Raw genomic sequence first — 20,356 nt, 5'->3', positions numbered from 1 at the left:
TGAAGTCCCATGTAAAACACATGAAGTAAGTCCTTTTTAAGGGTGTGAAAAAACGATTTCTTGAGAAAATCAATTTCATTAGAAAATAAAACTTTGAAAACGCTATGATGGCTAAGAAAATGATTTTCTAGGAATATGAATTTCATCATAAAACGAACCTCTGAAAATGCATTTCCTCAAAAAACGCTTGTCAGTGTTTGATTACACCTAGGAAAATGTCATTGGGGTGGGGTAAGAATATTTTCTCTACAAATACAGTAACATTTTCCAGAAAAATAATTTATCCATTAAACCGCACAATCATAAACCTGAAATCAATTTTCCAAGAAAACTATTTTCTGGATCTTCAAGCTAAGAAAGTAGTGAAGGATGGTAGAAAGTGTTACAACAAAAATCGACAAGCTTGTGAACACTGTCAACCTGTTTGGTATCTCTCTTACAATACAACTTCAATCATATAAACAAATTTAGGAACAAATTGTAGTCAAATCAAACTAAATACGACTACCCAATTCAAGTAGTGTACAAAGCTAGAATACTTGGAATTTTGTCAATGGCACCTAAAAACGTAACGATAATTTACAATTAAGTCCCGATGAAGGAGAGAGGCACACTTCCTTGTACGTACACAAGATATCGGCCCACATGTCCTAAGAATAGTTAATCTATTATGTCCAATTCGGAGCAGGGATACCATGTTTTTGAAACCATTCGGGCATGTGGAACCTTTCATAAAGAACGGGCCTCACATCCTTTTGCAGAGACAAGTGCTTAAGAAGAGGTAGAAGTACCTCCAAAAGCTGAACGAGACCAAAATGATAGATCAAAGAGTTGAAGAGCAAACAAATAAGAAGTTTTGAGGCCGACTTAGGGGTGGAACTTAGCCCAATTCAAACTGAGAACTGAACCAAACTGATAGCTTTGGACTGGTTTGGAACAAGTTGCGGTTGGGTTCTGGGTTGAGAAAATTGACAATTTGGTTCAGTTCTCGGTTCAGGGCTTGTATAGAACCGAACCCTTAATGGCTTACTACTTTTTAGGGTGAGGACATCGATAAATGACTTTTCTTTATATAGATTAATGACTTATTATATGAAATTTCATGTCCATTATTTATTTTTTCATTAAAAATATGTTGCTTCCAAGGAGGTTTATAAGATATTGACAACCCACAGAACTGAACAGAACCAAACTGACCTTAGTTCGGATTGTTTGGCTCAGTTATATGGGAAATTTGGTTCGGTTCTGGTTCTTATTTAGTAGAACCGACTTACGCCGGTTTCAGTTCCAATTTGGCCCTAAACCGAGCCATGTTGCACCCCTACATGCCATGGTGCCACAAATTCATTCATTTTTTTATAAGGTTTGATCTGATGTAATTTACGATACCTGTTCATCGAAAGGCTGTCCGGCAGAAAACGGAATGCATGGTATTCCATTCAGTGGTTGCAACAGGAAACTGAATGGGTTGTTATCGATAATGACAGTTCGGGTGATGTCTTTCGATAAACAAGACAGATCCTTCACGTGTTCCCGATACTGCCTGTGATTTGTAATAATGCCAATGGTTTCATTAAACAAGGTAAATTTAAGTTTTAAGTTCAAACTTCAGGAAACTAAGTTCATCGTCATCAACTAAATCACTGAAACATCACGACATCTCAAGAAGTGCACCATGACATTTCCAGAGCTTTCTTCATCATACCCATCATGTGATTAACCTCAAAGTTGTTATATTATAGAAGCCTAGAACCATGCACTATTGAATTAAACTAGCAGAAAAGAGAACAATTAAAGATGAATTGTGATTCACTTTGTCATTTTAACCTTTGATTCCAAAGTTTCTCAACTTTTTCAAATTTGGTCCTAGAAAATGTGCTAAACTAAACGCTCAGAAATCAACCATCACGGTTTGAGACAAGTATCAATGCCACATCACTTAGTAAGGATTAGTAATCAACATTCATTTGGTAGAACATGTACTCACAACTTGTAAGTGTCAAGCTCATCATCTCTACTCGAAGATTTTACCACACCCCCCCTCCCAACCCCCATACACACGGCCACACACACGCAAAAACAATTTTGGCATAAATTTTTTAGATATCTTCATGTCAATATTGTTGAATAGAAGTAAGACTTACGTGCTAATTGTGGAAGGCCGATAAAGACGAAGGCCAATTCGATTTTCAATGTCTATTCTATCAACAAGTGGTCTAGCATAACCTGTAGGACACCTAAAGATGATAAATATAAGGAATTAAGGAAAATACAGATAGAGAGGAAAACAGAAAAATAATGAACCAATATGCGAACCTTCAAGCCCAGCAGTGAAGAGCACAAGATCCACAAATTCACTACTCTGTTTTAGGAATTCATGCAAGCCGGGACGCTCGAACACTGTGACATGATTCACCTTAGGTTTTCCATCGTAGTCCTTTAGCCAAGTTATTTATGTTCAAGTAAGTTTCATTTACAAAGCACAATTAGATAACCAAAGCAATAAGAATAACATGTATTAGAGGTGGACCTTGTCCGAAGATACACACTCCAGCTCGAACCACTTTAACCCGGCTTCTGTAGCGTGATTACGAATGATGGAAGGCAAGCTAGATGTCTCATATGCACACACTAGTGTCTCATCCAAGTCAAGAACTACCTGCATGCCAAGGTGCATTTATTAAAATATATTTTATTTTGAAGAGTTTGTAGTCAGTCACTCAAAAAATATTTTGGCACCATGGGCTTACTGAAATAAGAATAAAACCACCACGACCAAATTTTAGACACCAATTCAATGCAATGGCATAGAAGGAACATTCCATGTTATACCTAACCTACTTATGATGGGGGGGGGGGGGGGGGGTCCCACTTGTTGGGAATTTGAGAAAAATAACTTTATTTTGAATGATTTTTTTTTTTTTTTTTTTAATAAAAGTGGCCTTAACAAGTTTAATATTTTGTTATTGTCTATTGTGAGATTTTTTGGCGTAGGTATTACCTATGAGAAACTCTTGAGACCACCTAATATATGGAAACTGAGTGAGAGGTTTGTAAAAGCCTCCAAGTGAGAGTGGTTAACAGAAAGCACACACGCACACCAAGTTGGCCAGGCGAGGGCATGGGTTCTAAGGCTGTGAGAATCATTTTCTACTCAAAGTTTTTTTATTTATTTTTAAGGGTAAGCAGAACTTGAACCACAACCTCAAAGTTGTTTTGCAATGTGTCAAACCAGCCGAGCTATGGGTCTACTTTAAGTTGTGCTCCACTTTCAAAGATGTCATAAAATCATTCTCTAATGTTCTCACCTCCTGAGTACATCAGGAGTTCTCTGCCATTTGTTTCAGTTGGAGACCTTGTCTCAAGTTTTGCCTTTTCAGTTGGAGACTTGTCCCTGTTTTGGGACTTTTTTCACTCTGCAACATCGAACACCAAAACACCAAAGAGAAAAGTGCAGAACCCCACTTGTTGCATCCATTTTCTCCTGCTTTACTGTTTTTTTCCCCCTCTCAGAATAGTGTGAGTACATAGATAAGCAGATTGTTGAATCTCAGGAGGAGAGACACATGTGGATCGTTCAGTGTCATACACATCGAGTGAAAATGAATGAACTCCATTAGGTTATCGCGCAAGGCACAAACCTCGATTTATTTATTTCTTATGGGTAAGCTGTACTTGAACCCACGACCTCAAAGTTGCTTTGCCATGTGTGGAACCAATTGAGCTATGGGTCTAAGCCCATGAGCCTCGATCTATGACTGATTAAATTCCTGCAATATTATTATTCATCGAAGACAACGATCGGTTTATTGTTGCTGGACTTTGGTTTACTCTTCTGAAATCTTCTTGGTAGTTAATCAACTACAGTTAATCCAATCATACACCACATATATTTAATCAAACATGAAGTCTTGTCAAGTTTATAGTTCATCCATCATTGTTTATAGCTCACAAATGATGCTCTTGACTTTTGAATCACCCTCAGACCTCAATCCCTTCCTTTTTTTCTTTTTTCTTTTTTTTTTTTTCTTGCATATTTTTACAAATAAATAAAAATTCAACCTTTTCTGCAAATTTTTATCTAGGAAATTAAACAAACATAATTTTTAAATATATATGAAATCAACCTTTTCTGCAAATTATTATCTAGGAAGTTAAACAAACATAATTGTTATAAAAAAAAATTACCATCAAAAGAAACTGATAAAAAAAAAACACAGAAATAAGAACAGGACCCAATTCCTAAAAAATGATTTTTACAATTACCGTAAGCTTGTCAATCCGTTGATCTCTATCGTGATCATCTTCGTTAGTGCTAAAGTGCGCTGTAGGAGGAGGAGGAGGTGTGTCTCGTAGAGGGAGTTCAACGAGGGGCAAAGGCTGGAAAGAGGAAGAAGAAGACGAAGTGAGCAAAGGGTATCGAAAGCCCATAAAGGAGAGAACTTGCGACATTGAAGGTGTACCCTTCACGATCTGAATGAAGATTTGAAAGAAGAAAGACAAAAAGTTCATCAGAGCTCTCCATATTGTTAGGGTTTTAGGGACGTAGATTTCTGACTGAGCCAACTCGGCCATGGCCGCTTCTCGCTCAGATAGAAAAGGTGTTAACTTTTCTCCCTATAAGAGCTGATTTTGGTTCTTCGCATAGTAAGATAAGCTTCAATGGGTTCAAAATCTCTCTCTCTCTCTCTCTCTCTCTCTCTCGTGGCTTTCTTGACTCTGCTGCAAGGTCTCCCTCTGATTCATAGGGAGGGAGAAGCAGGACAAAAGAATGGCTTTATGTGGGTCCCTTCGGCGACCAATCAGATCCAATGAAAGATGCTTAGAAACTTGAATGAAAACTTCTATTGTTACACCTTAAGTTTTTTATAATACACCAATCTTAAAAGTAAAGGATTTACATGATGTTGGGATATTAAGGGCTTGTTTGTTACGTCTTTTTTTTTTTTAATGTGAGGGTGTAGGGGGGCTTTGAACCGAAAAAGCCGGAGAAGCATGTTTGTTAGTAACAGCTTCTATTTCACTAGTTTTTGTGAGAAGTCCAAAATTGTGTTTTTGAGAAGTTTTGTTGGGACTGCTTTCGTGCACAAGCCATCATGAGAAGCCAACACCGAAAGATGTATAGGGGATGAAATGATGATTTCACCCTTCATTCTTCTTAGTTCATCAATTAAATAACATAATCAATTTGACCTTTCTTTACTACTTTTTTGTCAATTTTTGTAACAAACAAGATTCACCTGAATGTAGCTTCCTAGATTCTAAACTTCTACTTCTCCCAAACACAAAATCCTGAAGCAAAAGTTGTAATCATTAATAAATAGATTCCAAAGTTTTTTTTTTTTTTTTATCTAAATTGTTACAACCTAAACCAATAAGAGTGAAAGGGGAGAGAGAATAAGTTAGGGAGGAGGATCAAGATTAAGGCTTTGTGATTTTTCTATCATCTCATCTCATTATATTTTCTTCTAAAGTTTGTAATTGAAATAAAGAAAGAGAGATCATAAAAAGATAAAAGTAATGCTTTAAAATTTGGATTGATCATGATTGATCAGGTCGGTTCAAACTAGTTTGACTTGTGGGTCTAATCGATCGAACTAAAAAGTGAAATTTAAGTAAATTGATTTGGCTTCTTCCCCAAATCAAGTTACTTCAACTTCAAGATTATGATCTAATGGTTTAGGGATATAGATTAATAGATTTTGACAATTAAAAATAATAATAATAATTTCCATGGGATTTGAATTTGAAATTTAAGAGTTTAGTGGTTGTGCATTTTTCAAAACATGGATCAAGTAAAAAATAATAATTTTTTATTTTCTATTTTTTATTTTTTAATAAGAATGAATTTTAGGGGGGTTGTAGTGATATTTTTCCAATGTCACAATCAATGTATGTCCAACAATTAAAATCTTCCTAAGTTAAATCATTTTTCATTAATTTATAAGAGAAGACTTTAGGTCAAGGGGGCATCTCATAAATTTCAATAGAAGAGGCATCTCAAATCTTCATCAAATCTTGGAGGGATATGTTAAAAATCACCAAAAAAATCAAATTAGTTGATCAATTAAACTGAACAATCCAAATTAATTTTTTTTTAAATTAGGTTTTTTTCGATTGACTTGATCTGTAGAAGCTAACGGATTTGGTCCAACCCAGTCCAACTCGATTTTTAAAACACTAAATAAAAATAAAGAAATGTAGTCAAAGAAAAATATTTGGAGAGAGATTCTTAGATAAATGAGAAAGCATAAAAGAAGAATGTCGTCATTGTCATTAATTGCCATTATTGTCGTTGCCACCATCACTACCATCGCAATCCGTGTGGTTTTGGAGATTGTCCAAAGATCCTTAAATATGAGCAATATTTCCTCAGGACCACCTTCAAGGGCGTTCCCTCACTTACCTAGTGCATGTTATGTGTGGGCATTGCACGTGCCCAGGAGAGGGTCCCATGTACCTTGGTTTTAGTCATGGCTCATCCAGTCCCCCTAGTCAGACGTAAGTCCAAACACCCCCCATTAGAGAGAGAGAGAGAGAGAGAAGTCATAGGAGTGGAAGACAAGGAGAGTGTGGTGTGATAATAAAAATTTGGTGTAATGATATAATTAATGCAGTATAAGAAAAGGTTGGTGTAATAATTGAACTTATGGATAACAATAACATCAAATTCCTAATTGAATTGTCAAATTGCATTACCATTGTGAATTAATTAAGAAAAATAAATCACATTCAAATTGTCCATTCAAATGGAATAAGTGCCTAAAACAATCCAATAATTTCTAGTGGTGGATCATCCCCCTTATTGCATACCCTAGCCCTCAACATCCTCTAGACTCCATGATGGGTTTGGAGCCTGTAAGAGTATCTGGTTTTGATCAGCTTTTTCTAACGATTTTGATCAGATGGTCCACAAAGGTTAGGTGTTTACAATTTAATTACTCAAATTATGTTCTTTATTTGAGTTTGAAAATGCCCTAAATATGGTATAATAATGTGATTCAAGTCGTAATACTACGACAATTGGTATTAAATCTTTGACAAAGACAGTACTCCTAGATTTAATGATCGTGATTAATAAGGAATCGTGAGTTTAATGCATGTAGGTCGTGACTTCGATATTCAGTATGAGCGTTAATTCTTCAGGGACCACCCACGAGGGCTTACCCTCACTTACCTAGCGCGTGTGATGTGTGGGCATTACACGTGCCTCGAGACTAGTCCTTGGAAAAAACTATGGTCTATGGATTGGGCAAATCCCAAATACGGGCCCGACCCGCTATCTACAGGGATTCCTGATTATCAAGAGAAAAAAAAAAAAAGGAATCGTAAGTTGATTCGATATAGTTTTCAATCCTATCTAATCAATGATTTGGGTAGAGATTCATGCATATTATGATTAAATGTTAAAGATTACTATACATAATATTATAACGAAAAAAAAGATTCGTTACATGCATCTCTAATATCTCAAGAAAGCCCTTTAGAAATCATAATTGGACTTTGAACATCCAAAAACGATCACATTAACTGTAAATGGGTCTTAGACAGTTTAAGATTCCGCAAATAAAACCTATGGCTAATCACTGAGCTCATAGACTTAATAAGATGGTCTCGGGAGCTTGGCTATCTGATCCCATAAAAAATAGATTGTTTTAAGAATCAAATAACCTAGTCATAAACCTCACATCAAATGAAATCAGTGAAGCTCGCCAAAAATTCCTAAAATCATCAAAATTAGAATAAGAAAGATTTGACATTTTTTTAAATTAACAAAATTCAAATGCTAATCAAAGAATGTTGAGCATAATGGTCAGGACCTCTCTCTTAAAAAATGAGAGGTCTTGAGTTCAAGTCCCCTTGTTGATCAGCCACAAAAATTATCTCAACTTACCTGGTATGTGTGGTTTATGAGATATCACATGTACCACATAAATTCATCCCCTCATTAGTTGAGATATGATGTTCTAAGAGGCCAATTTACTCGTCCCTGCTAGTTAAACTTTCCGGTCCATACACCCCCATAGTTAAAAAAAGAAAAGAAGAAGAAGCGAACATAAAAATCAAGGCCAAAACTTATTTTTTTGTTTTTGGTGTGTGTGTCATATATACTCCATGATTAGATGGAATCAAGCCTATAAATAATAATAATAATGTAAGAAAAGAAAGACAAAGCGAGATACCCAATTTGTTAAATTTCATGGGCCGAAATTGGATCTAAATTGTTTTGGGACACACAAAACCCTCGACCCATTATCAAACTTGTTTCAGGAGCCAAGGCTCTCACAGTCCCACAGCTCACAACCTCTCTCTAGTATCTTCTCTGGTACAACTGAAACCGAGAGAGAGAGATGGGTGTGGATTACTACAAGGTTCTTCAGGTGGATCGTAGCGCGAAAGATGATGACTTGAAGAAAGCGTATCGGAAGCTCGCCATGAAATGGCATCCAGACAAAAACCCTAACAACAAGAAAGAAGCTGAAGCCAAATTCAAACAAATCTCTGAAGCTTACGATGTAAAATTCCCAAATCAAATCTTAATTTCATCTTCATCTTTACTTCTTTGATTCTAATTAATCGAATCCCTGGTTTTCAGGTTCTGAGTGATTCTCAAAAGAGAGCAATCTACGACCAATACGGTGAAGAAGGTCTCAAAGGCCAGGTCCCACCGCCAGGTGCTGGTGGATTCCCTGGTTCGTACGAAACCAGTGGTGGCGGACCCACCACGTTCCGGTTCAACCCAAGGAGCGCGGATGATATCTTCTCTGAGTTCTTCGGGTTTTCGAGCCCGTTTGGTGGGATGGGTGACATGGGCGGGTCACGTGCCGGTGGGTCTGGGTTTCCAAGGGGCATGTTTGGGGAGGACATCTTTTCTCAATTTAGAGGTGGAGGTGGTGAGGGTTCGGGTAATTTGCCCAGGAAGTCGCCAGCGATTCAGAAGACATTGACTTGTACTTTGGAGGATTTATATAAGGGAACCACCAAAAAGATGAAGATTTCAAGAGATGTTCTGGATTCGAGTGGGTGAGTTTCTTGTTTGGATTCTTAATTATGAAATTTTATCTAATTGGGTTTTATATGAATTGGTATGATTTGATTTTGAGGATTGGGTGTTTGTTTGTTTGTTGGTTGGTTCACTTCGGAACTTGATTGTTATTTTTGTGTTGATTGAAATGCCATCTTTTGATTAGTCCATTTAATAGCTGGAGTGCTAAAATGGGGATTATGGTATCTTTGTTGACATTATATTTGTTGAATTTTATGTGTATCGAGTGTAGTTTGATGTAAATATTTGGTTCTAGAACCTTAATTGGTGGGTTTATGTTTTATTAAACGAATATGTTGATGGATTTGCATGTATGGAATCGAATTAGATTGATTGGCAGCTTGGCATTTTCTTTATAATATTTTTTTTAACTTGTACTTTTGTCGTTTAGCTAGAACAATAATTGCTACAATAGATAGAAAGAAGGGGATGATACTTTTGAAGAAGAGTGGTGCTAAAGGATTAATCTCGATCTCAATAAGAAAGTGGTAAAATTGGAAGAAATTAATTGGTGACAAAAAATCGCTTGGGAGATGGATCATGTAAGGGAGGACAATGTTAGAAGATACAATAGACTTCCTCGTGATATTCGATTTGGTGGGTTTACATTCTACACGAATTGTTGATGGATTTGCATATCTGGAATCAAATTAGATTTATTGTAAGCTTGAAATTTTCTTTATAATATTCATTTTAACGTTTACTTTTTTTGTATAGCTAGGACTGTAAATGCGACAATAGAGAGAAAGAAGAAGGGGACAATACTTTTGTAGAAGAGTGGTGCCAAAGGATTGTGTAGTTTTATGTAAATATATGGCTCTAGAACCATTATTGTTGGGATTACGTTCTACACGAATACATTGATGGATTCATATCTGGAATCAAATTAGATTCATTGGAAGCTTGACATTTTCCTTATAATATTTATTTTAGCGTGTACTTTTGTCGTTTAGCTAGAACAATAATTGCGACAATAGATAGAAAGAGGAACTGGATGTTACTTCCGTAGAAGAGTTGTGCCAATGGATTAATCTCTAATCCGAATAAGAAAGTAGTTAATTTGGAGGAAATTATTTGGAGACAAAAAGCAATTGGGAGATGGTTTAAGGAAGGGAGGACAATGTTAGAAAGTTTTTCCATGGAGTTGCCAATGTTGGAAGATGTGGTAGGCTTCCTCATTTGAATATAAACGAGATAATCCTTAGAAGGGAAGAAGAGATAAGAGGAGTGGTGAAATTTTATGAGATCCTATCTAAAGAACCGGTTTCCCTTCTAGATCTTCTTTGGAATATTGTTTAATAGTCTTAGTCTTAGCTTTAGCGTCAAAGAGTCATTGCAAAAAATTGTGGCCATTAGGACTTGGAAAGTCATGCAGTCTATTGTCTCTCAAGAGTTTTTTTTTTTTTTTTAAATAAGCAACTTGTCTTTGGTGGCCAACAAATGCATATATATTAGAAATAGGGCAAAAATTTTGGGTTCGTGTAAATGGAAACTCATCTTGGGTTTCTTTTTTTGTTTGGTTGGCCTCTCTTGGGAAGATCCTTACCTGGGAAAACTTTATGAAACGGGGAGTTTCAAGTCCAAAATTTTACCATCTTTGTAAGAAGAGTGGGGAATCTGAAAGTCATCTTCTAATTCATTGTGTTTTTTCTTTGGAGATTTGGGCTCATTTTCTTCTCATTTTCAATTTGGATTGGCTTCTTTCGTTTTTTATTCAGTTTCTTTTCATTGAATGGAATCACATCATCTTCTCTAGCACAAAGAGGTATCTTTGGGTCATCCTTCCTTTTACTATCAGTTGGGGAGTGTGGTAGGAGAGGACAAAAGGGTCTTTTAGGGCCAGGAGAAGTCAACAGGGGACGTGATCTTAGAGATTTTGTGTTTACTCTTCTTTTGGTTCAAACTGAGTAAATACTTCGAAGGGTTTTTTTCAAGGATTTTGTGTTTAGATGGGTGAGCTTTACTCTTTGTAAAGATCATTGGAGCGTGTTTTGTTTGTTTGTTAGGTTCTTCTTTTGTACTTTTGGAGGACATCCCATCCTCCTTTTGCTTTGCTTTTCTATCAATAAATTTATACTTACAATTTTTTATTTATTTTTGGATTATCTCATGGGTAGGATAGCCTTGAAAATATGTATCTTTAGACTCATTCCATGGGTCAATGGATATCTAGTTGGTTACTTCATTAGCTCTAGAGGTTTATGTCAAGAGACCCTCTTTCGCCCATTCTCCTCGTCGTAGTGGGCGAAGCTCTCACACAAAAGATAAAAAAGAGCTATGGTGATTGTAGCCATTGAGGGGTTTAGGATGGAGAATGAGAATGTTAGAATTTTTCACTTGCAATTCGTGCTTGACGCCCTCTTTGTTCATATGGGCAAACCACGAATAGGTTGAGTATTTTTCATATGCTTAGTCTAGGGGATAGCACAAATTAGGTTGGGAAAACCTTGTTTATTTGTTAGGTAGTGTTGTAGGGCCCTCCCCTCACTATATATATATCTTGGGGAACCTCCCTTGGGATGGCCAAATGTTTGGAAAGAATATTTAGGACCCTATTGTCGTGAGGTTCAAAACTAGACTAGATAATGGGTAAATTGAATCTCTCTCAAATGGAGGTATGATCATCCTTTTAAAGAGCATCCTATCTACAAATGGCTTCACTTCATGTCTCTCTTTAAAAAGCCATTTATTGTGGTTAGTAAATTGGAGAGGCGTATGAGAGATTTTCTTTGGAATACCAAAGTTGATATTTTCAAATACCATTTGGTAGCCTAAAATTCATGTGTATCCCAAGAGTGTTGGGGTTGGGGATCAAGGGGCCATGGAACATGAGAGAAACACTTTTAGGAACATGACACTAAAGGCTTGGGAAGGAGTGACAATCTTTGGAGGAAAGTAATTGTGTAGATATGTTTGATAATGGGATGGTGGAGGAGATCTTCTTTATCTTATGATTGTAACATTTGGAAGTGTATTCTCAAGATTTTTAGTTATCAAAGGGGTTTGTTACTCAATTTAGAAAGGTGGGGGATATTTTGTGAAGGTTAGTCATGCAATGATTTCCTCTGGAGAAGGTCTTGCTAGTTCCATTCTCATTGAAAGGGAGTCTTGTCGAAGACTTCTTAATTTTGAGTGGTGGTAACCTTTCTTGGAATTTCCATTGTAGAAGAAATTTAAACAATTGGGAGATAAATTTGATCCCTCTTCTTTTTCCCCTGTTGGAGGTTCTTCTAATTAATCCTTTGAATGAAGAAATAGATTATTGGTCTGGAACACGAAAGCTCTATTCTCAGTGAGTTCTTTCTACCGATCTTGGCATTCAAACCATTCACAATGTTCCCAACTTTTTCTTTGAAGCTCAAGAAGTCCCCTCAGTATCATTCTTTTTTGTTGGGACAAGTGTCCTAAACAACCCTTACAATTGATCATCTTATCTTCCAAAAATATGTTTAGGTCAATTTTTGTTCTATGTGCAAGGTTAATGGTGAATCAGTAAACCAGTTTTTCTTTGCTGTGGCTTGGCTTATGTCGTTTGGGGTGTTTTCTTTGAGCATCAGTTTAGGATTCACTGGATTATACCTCAGTCAATTGTGGGATTGGTTCTAGACAGAGTGGAATGTTTAGCCAACATTAAATCCTTGGGATGAGGGTTTGTTATTGTTGCAATCATAAGATTGTTTTGTGGTTGGTGTACAATGAGTTTTTTTTTTTTTGATAAGTGTAATATATTGATTGAAAGAGACAAAATATAAAGAGGCCGAGAAAGCCTCTAAACAAACTACAAATCAAAAAGAAATTAAAGCATCAAAGACTACATAAAGAGTTCCATCTAAAAACGAAGTCATCAAAAGTAATCCCCTTGAACTCAATGTTCTGCTTCGCCCAAAGGTATAACAAGCCCAAAATCTCCAAGAATGAGTTTTTTCTTTGTTATGGAGGTTCCTTTATTTAGCCATTCTGTGGAGCATTTTGAAGAAAATGAACACTAGGACTCGGTATGGATGAAGGCGAATCACACAATTCTCTAAGTTTGGCCAGGATGGATAGAGATGTTTGGGGTTGAAAACAAAGTTAGGGTCATAAGCAAGTATGCTTGGAGTGGGAGGAGCAAAAGAAGGTTTTGTTTTACAGTAACATTGAGATATTATTATCTACATATTAAGACGTTAATTGCTTTGCAAGAAAAGATTGGAAAGTTTTGTGGCCATTTGGCTATGAAAAAACTTGTAGGATGGTGTTTGCATGAATGGGAACCAGAGGACTGTGAATCCCTTGGAAGAAAAGATTGACTAGCGTTTTTCGCTCCATTGTGGGACGAGAGGTCTTTTCCATTTAGGTTTTGAATCGTGGTGAGAGTACCTTTGAACTTAGATTGAGGATTTATAATGCAGTTCGTTTTGGGGATCATGTAACTTGGAAAACATTTTGATGGATGTTCTCCTGATTCTTAAAAGGCGGTGCTTCTAAAATCGTTTTCTTCATTTCAGTTTGTCACGACCTTGTTTCTTCAAAAATCGTGCCTTCACAACTTGGCGAAGGTAAATGAAAAATCCAAAATCATGTTTGGCAATGATGGTTTTTTTTTTTTTCTTTTCCTGATAGGTAAAAAATATAATAATTGAAAAAAAGGCGGCGATTGAGATAACCATCCGCAGAATCACAAAGGGAAAAAAACAAAGAAAAGTACACTACTCCGTACACAGGCATCCACCTAAATACAAACTCCTCAAAAAACACTCCTTTGAAATCTGGTTCTAATTTGCTCCAGTAAAACAAACTTCCAAGACCAAATCCTGTATAGTACTGCCCGCCCCTCAGAAACTCTTCTATTTCTTTCTCGCCAGCTGGCCCAGCAATTGGCAAAAGGGATGATGGACCATAGTGTTCTTATTCTACCCAAGAATATGTAGAACGGAAGCACCCAAGAACACCCAAAAAAACCGAATAAATGAAACCATAACTTGACCAAGAAAGGACAATGAAGCAATATATGGGCAACTGACTCTCCATTTGCCCTGCACATACAACAGAAGTTTGGGCCAAGAAAGCCTCTTTTTTTTTTTAAATAAAATAAAATAAGCCAACAAAGCCTCTAACCATAAGATTATCAGAAAGGATTTTACCGAAGGCCGCCAGCCAAATGAAGAAAGCCACTTTCGATTGCACAAACAAGCCCCACATGGCTTCTATCTATATGGGTTAATGAGCAGGCTGAAACCCTTAATTCTGAATTGGTAGGCGTGCTGGTTGATGGCTTAACTAATGAAAGAAGTTGCCTTCAAAAATCAAAGCTGCATCTTGTGAATGAACTAGTCCAATTCACGTGGTTGCTTCCAAATGCTATTAATCATATAATCCCTCATTAGTTCCTCCTCGTAATGGTTTCAAGTTGTAGAATTTTCTATTTTACATCAAAAAGGCGAAGTCTATTCATTATAGGCTTTCTTCTGCAGAATATGTTCTTCTCCATGTGCTTCACTGTTATGCTGAACGATTAAATTTTCATGCGGTGTAACTATGTTATTTCCATTATTTTATATCTATAGGAGGTCTACAACTGTAGAGGAAATCCTGACAATAGAGATCAAACCAGGCTGGAAGAAAGGAACAAAAATCACTTTCCCAGAGAAGGGCAACGAACAACGAGGTTATATACCTGCAGATTTGGTCTTCATCATCGATGAGAAATCTCACGATACCTTCAAGAGAGATGGCAATGATCTCGTCATCTCCAAGAAGATATCTCTTGTGGAAGCTCTGACAGGTTACACTGCACAGGTAACATCCCTTGATGGGCGGAATCTTACCATCCCCATCACTTCTGTCATCAGTCCCACATATGAAGAAGTCGTCAAAGGTGAAGGGATGCCCATCCCGAAGGATCCTACAAGGAAAGGTAACTTGAGAATCAAATTCAACATTAAGTTCCCCTCCAGACTTACTTCGGAGCAGAAGACAGGCATCAAGAGGTTGTTGACATCTTCATGAATGATGGTGGTAAGTCTGGTTAAGTCTTTTAAGTTTGTCTCCATTTTTTTGTCTTTTGTTGGCTTCTTCAGAAATGGAAATTGGGGCACTGCTTTGAAAATTCAGAATTTCATGAAAGATGCCACTGTAGGAATATAGTAGTATAGGTTGATGTTTCTCCTTTGTTTTTTTGGTTCGCTTTTTTCTGTTCTTGCGAGTGCCAAATATTGCCAATCCACTCATCGGCAAAAGTGGCACAAACCCTTTTGACCTCTTGGTATCTGAAGGCCCTCTGTACCCTTATATCAGGGTTTCTGCTTAGTCTCGATTCACTTATGTTGAACCGAGTTCAAACCCATTTCTATTCTATGGCACTAGAGGTTCTGCAAATCCTGGAAAAGTTTCAGATGCTCTCTCACATCCTTTGTGTTGGTGTTTTCTGGTTTGTGGTGGTTCAAATCCAAGATCAGTTGGATGTTGGATTTATTTCTGTTATTTTTGCTTTTGAATCAGTAATAAGGATTAATTTACTAAGAGATTTATGGGTTATGTAGAAACAACAATGCTTTGACACTTTGGGTTGATTCTTTACTGTTATGGATGTTTTGAGCCTGTGTTTGTGGAAATTAATTTTAGAGAAATTTTATTGCCACACCAACTTTTAGTTATAATTATTGGTTTATAGAGTTAAATATGACAACAAAATAATGATTAACACACCCAACAAATATGTCTCTCTTGGTCTTCAGCTTTCTCTTATTTTCTTATTTTACTTCTCTTTTTCTTTGGATACAATTCTAGAAAAATCCATCTAAAGAAGATTAAAATTCCATCTTGGAGGAAGACAATGGAGTTCTATTCCATTTATTTTCTTTCCGAACTCTTCATGAAAGACTAAGTTCTATATAACATTTCAAGTTTCGGCAATGAATCACTCTTTACAGCTTGAAGAATAAAAAGGTGGAGAAAGATTGGTTTTCCCCACCGTTTTAGACCCTTAGTAATCCATTAATTGGTGTTTTATGAGTAAAAGTAGGTTTGGTAATAGAAGTAATCTTATGTTAGCACCTTTGCCTTGAGAGTAGTCACAATGCAGGCTCAGCTCACTTGGAACTGCACTAACATGTCCTTGACTAATGCAAAAAATTGGAAGAACACAAGATAAGACTACTCCTATTCTCTCTTCTTTTTTTTTTTCCTTATTGTGGGTATCCCCACCCTTACGGTCACACACACACACACACCCTACCCCCTCCCCCTCCGAAAGTCCTACGTACAAATGGTTGAGCCGAGGGTCAACCAAACCCTGGAGGGTGGCCCCAAGGAATTCGATGCTTTGTGGGGGTTTCGAACACTTGACCCCATGCTTCATAAGGAGCTTATCAAGACTCAGCTTGCCACCAGGATCACTGCTTCACACTCCTATGCTAACTCTCATCTTCTTTTGAAATATTTTCCTTCATGGTTTTTATGGACAATTTAATTGGTTTAAATTGTCAATTATTTAGTACCTCCAAACACACTTGTCATCTCATCTCCAACAACAATGGCTCATCCATCTGTAAAGGAAAGCGACATGTATTTTTATCATGTTCTTCCTACTCATCTTTCTCTCACCACCATCACTAAACACCGTACCAGGCCAACTAGCCTTGCTATGTTATTAAGGATTTCACCCATACGAAGGGTCCTTGGGCTCACCTTGTGACATAAAAAACATGATTCACTGCTTTAAGGTTGTTGAGGACAAAATTCTATCTACTTTGAAAAAAACAAAACACATTAATTTGAATTGCCTAGAAAATAATATTTAAAAGAACAAGATCAATTATAAAAATCAAAACTTGCATCCAAGAATTATGAGATAATTTGAAAAATCAAAGGACTAAGATTCCTTTGGAGGTCAGGTTATTGTGCAATTTCCTTTGAGTCAGTCTAGCCTGACTAAGATTTGAAATCTTACTAAGTGTCGTGAGCTCACATGTTGGCATCAAAATCATGATCCATGCAGTGGACGAAATTCTAAAAACTTTGAAAAATTATTATTTTTCACCGTTGAATTTTTAGTTTTAAGTTTTGAGAGTTTGTCCATTTTCAACACCTTAGATCAAGTTCAAAATTTTAGTTTTTTTAATGAGAGTTTTTCCATGAACTCTAGAAGGCTGTTGTGTTGGATTACCAAATGTGGTAATTCAGGTAGCCTTAATGACACTTTGTAAGATTTGAAATCTTAGTAAGGAAAATCTATGGTTCTATGCACATGGCACGTCAAGAGAGTATAGGGGGAGTTAGAAAATCATTATTCTTTTGGAAAAGTAATCAATCTATTTAATATAGATTTGTTAATAATTTATTGACTACATACTAAATTTTTTTATAAGAAAAAAACTTTGAATAATTTATTTTTTCTATTTAAAGATCCTTGAGAAAAATTGTGAAAACCAAACAACAAAAATTAAAGGCAACAAAATAAAGATAATCAATCACGATTTTATTTATTTATTTTTTTTTGAAAAAAAATAAATTAAAAGGAGTTTGAATGGTATTTACCAATCAATTTGTATAGAGAATGATACATTGGTATGGACAAAATTGAACGGAGGAACAAGATTTGTTTAACTCATCCCAAATCATTGGGATAAGACTTCGATGATGATTATAATTTATGAGATGTCTGAGCCTTAAAAGCAAAGCATATGCTTTGAAGGCTTTGTCACTTTTTTTTTCTTAACGACGGGTTTCAGATCCGTGGGCCATACTAGAAAGGGCGAAGGCAATTGGCCTCTTAAAGCATCATATTTTCCCCAAATCCCCCCCCCCCCAAACAAATCATATATATCAGGTAAGTAGGGATAAATCCTTGTGGGTGATCAACGAGGGGATTTGAACTCAAGACTTCTCCCCTTTTGGTGAGATGTCTTGGCCGATGCGTCCAACACTCGTTGGTTAGGCTTTGTCACTCTTAGCATACATCGTGCATTTCCCCGACGGATCCATAGAGAATCTCTTTCCATCTCATAATTAGGGCTCATTTGGAGTAGTGATTTGTCAATGGAAGTGCTTCTATGAAACACTTATCTTCAAATATTTCACTGCTTATAAGTATTTTTTAAAATCCTACATTTCTACATTTTGAAAATTATATTAAAATTTTATTCATTCGTTTACTATTTTAGAAAGAGTTGTGCTGAAGTGACCTCAATATTATACCTCATATCTCACTTTTCTGACATGGAAATGTGTAGTAACCATAGATGCTTTTTCACTCTATCTTAATGAAAAACATCTATGGTTCCTACATATTTCCACACCACAAATGTGAGATATGAGGTACAATCTTGAGGTCACTTCAGCATTATTCTTTTACAAATGTTGGGAAGAGTATTTTAGTCATTAAAGAAAGAAAAAAAAAAAAAAAAAAAATTCTCATATATAAAAAAAATAGAGATATTTACAAAAATTTTACCAACTTTTGAAGAATTTACAATTTTGACTCATTGATCATTTTAATTACTTAAACGTGAATAATAACAATATCAGAGGTTTTAAAATGACAATCTTGCAAGTTTCACTACTTTAACAAGATCATCACTATACAAACTAGCAAGTTTGTCACTTTAAACCTGTGATCTCGTGACTTGAAAGATTATCACAAATTGGTGATTTGCCCCCCTAAAAATATGATTTTAAGTTCTCTCGGTTTCAAAGCAAAAAAATCTAAGCAACTTCTACTTTTTGATCTATTTTTAAGTAAAAAACAGAAAGTTGTAACTTGTTACCAAACCTAACTTTCAAACCCTAAATCGCATAGGAAGTGGAACCAAACACGTTCCCAAATTCTAATCAAATCACTCACTAAGTGGTGGACCCATGATGCAACTACCATTATTTTCACCCCATAATTGCTTCTCTACATACCAAAAACAGCTTTTTTTGTCTTATTCTTTGCCTGTTTGGACAGACTAGCACATGTGTATCCCTACTAATCTCCAACACTGCTTGTTTAAAAATGGTAACAAAGTGGTTGAGAGTGAAGTCTCTAAAAGAGGGAAAAGTGGTATAATTCACCCTATCCTACGCATTGACCACACAAATGGGTGTAGTGGAAACTGGATAACAAGACTATTGGTGATAATTGATGACTATGCCATTATGAGTCAAGATGACTATTGGTGATAATGGATAACATGATGATTCGAAGATTAAAATTTGTTAATCAAGTTGAAGATTTTAACAGAGAGAAAACTCAGAAGAATGTGAGCAGATATGAACTCATTTTCAATGATAGAATATTTTAATTTTAACATAATGGAATGAAGGAACATTATTCATTCTGTTGAATCCCAATTTTGTTTTCTTATTATATGTTCATCTGATGTAGCCAAGATCAACGTCAAGGCATATGCGTCCCTCCCCCAGGCATATGTAATGCCCGCACATCACATGCATGGGGTAAGTGAGGGTGCGCCCTCTCAAGTGGTCCCAAGCAAATCTACTCAAATTGAGTATCGAACTCACAACCTACGAACTCTCTCCGCTTATTGGTCTGAAATTGCCATTGAGCTACCCCCTCAAGGTTCATATTATCACCTTTCTACACTCAACTTTTTCGATCCAATGTGGATCTCATTAGGATTGTCAATGTCTGGGTATGAATTTTTTTGGCTCTAAACTACCCCTAAAGAGGCGGGTAGTACTTTAGATCAACTCAAGGTTGATCTTAATTGGTCGGACAGTTAATATTTGAGTTTGGTAAAAATAATAAACTCATGTACTTTTTCAAAATATTTAGAGTAATTTGATATTACTTTTCATCACAATAAGGTTTAATCTCCACATTTGTTGAAAAAATAGTTAGAAAAGAGAGTAGATTCATTATTTTATGATTTTTATTATAAAATCATATATTTAACTATGCACGATATATGTGCAATTAAGTCAAATTGGGCATTTAAAGGACCTAGTACAACCCGAATTTAATGGGTTCCAAAATTTGGGTCTGGCCCTACATTTGCAGGCTCAACACCATGGCCCTAACCCTTCTATTCTTTTTTTCAGGCTGACTGGGTCAGGTTAGTGGGCCAATGGGTCCAATCGACCATTCTAGGTCTCATATTATTACTTATTTCAAATAACAAAAATGTCACATAATTATAAGATTATCATAATTAATTCCTCATCAGTAGTTTAATCTCTTAATTTTGGTTCCCAAATTTAACTTCACTAATCAAACTAACTGTTATGTATAGATAATTGTCATGTTTGTGTATTGTATTTTGTTAACAAAAACCATCATATATTAAGGAGCACATTTTGTGGATTTTTTTGGGAAAATTTTTCTAT

General features: G+C 36.1%; 2 protein-coding genes across 2 annotated transcripts; one reads left to right on the top strand and one right to left on the bottom strand.

The window, feature by feature from the left end:
* Positions 1–380: 380 nt before the first annotated feature.
* LOC147385063 (uncharacterized) lies at positions 381–4,734 on the bottom strand. Its single transcript, XM_086425174.1, has 6 exons — positions 4,267–4,734; positions 2,531–2,659; positions 2,317–2,437; positions 2,145–2,226; positions 1,390–1,543; positions 381–800 (listed from the first exon to the last, which is right to left on the bottom strand). The coding sequence occupies exons 1-6, from the start codon at positions 4,573–4,575 to the stop codon at positions 669–671; spliced, it is 927 nt and encodes a 308-aa protein (XP_086281300.1). The 5' UTR covers positions 4,576–4,734; the 3' UTR covers positions 381–668.
* Positions 4,735–8,179: 3,445 nt separating this feature from the next.
* On the top strand, positions 8,180–15,614 carry LOC147385062 (DNAJ heat shock family protein). Its single transcript, XM_086425484.1, has 3 exons — positions 8,180–8,516; positions 8,597–9,024; positions 14,593–15,614. Exons 1-3 carry the CDS (start codon positions 8,352–8,354, stop codon positions 15,032–15,034), a joined length of 1,035 nt encoding a protein of 344 aa, XP_086281610.1. The 5' UTR covers positions 8,180–8,351; the 3' UTR covers positions 15,035–15,614.
* The last annotated feature ends 4,742 nt before the right edge of the window (positions 15,615–20,356 follow it).

Source organism: Akebia trifoliata, chromosome 15 (genome assembly GCF_017979445.1).
Source record: "Akebia trifoliata isolate Shusen 1 chromosome 15, ASM1797944v1, whole genome shotgun sequence".
Classification (NCBI taxonomy): Eukaryota; Viridiplantae; Streptophyta; class Magnoliopsida; order Ranunculales; family Lardizabalaceae; genus Akebia; species Akebia trifoliata.
This window is presented reverse-complemented; position numbering and strand designations above follow the sequence as displayed.

What these genes read in the sequence shown, in the direction of transcription:
- LOC147385063 (XM_086425174.1), bottom strand. Translation starts at nt 4,575, where the DNA reads ATGGCCGAGTTGGCTCAGTCAGAAATCTACGTCCCTAAAACCCTAACA. An exon ending in CTTCACTGCTGGGCTTGAAG is followed by an intron (nt 2,227 to 2,316) that starts GTTCGCATATTG and finishes GGTGTCCTACAG; the next exon opens with GTTATGCTAGACCACTTGTT. An exon ending in CGGCCTTCCACAATTAGCAC is followed by an intron (nt 1,544 to 2,144) that starts GTAAGTCTTACT and finishes TACAAATCACAG; the next exon opens with GCAGTATCGGGAACACGTGA.
- LOC147385062 (XM_086425484.1), top strand. Translation starts at nt 8,352, where the DNA reads ATGGGTGTGGATTACTACAAGGTTCTTCAGGTGGATCGTAGCGCGAAA. An exon ending in AAATCTCTGAAGCTTACGAT is followed by an intron (nt 8,517 to 8,596) that starts GTAAAATTCCCA and finishes CCTGGTTTTCAG; the next exon opens with GTTCTGAGTGATTCTCAAAA. An exon ending in GATGTTCTGGATTCGAGTGG is followed by an intron (nt 9,025 to 14,592) that starts GTGAGTTTCTTG and finishes TTATATCTATAG; the next exon opens with GAGGTCTACAACTGTAGAGG.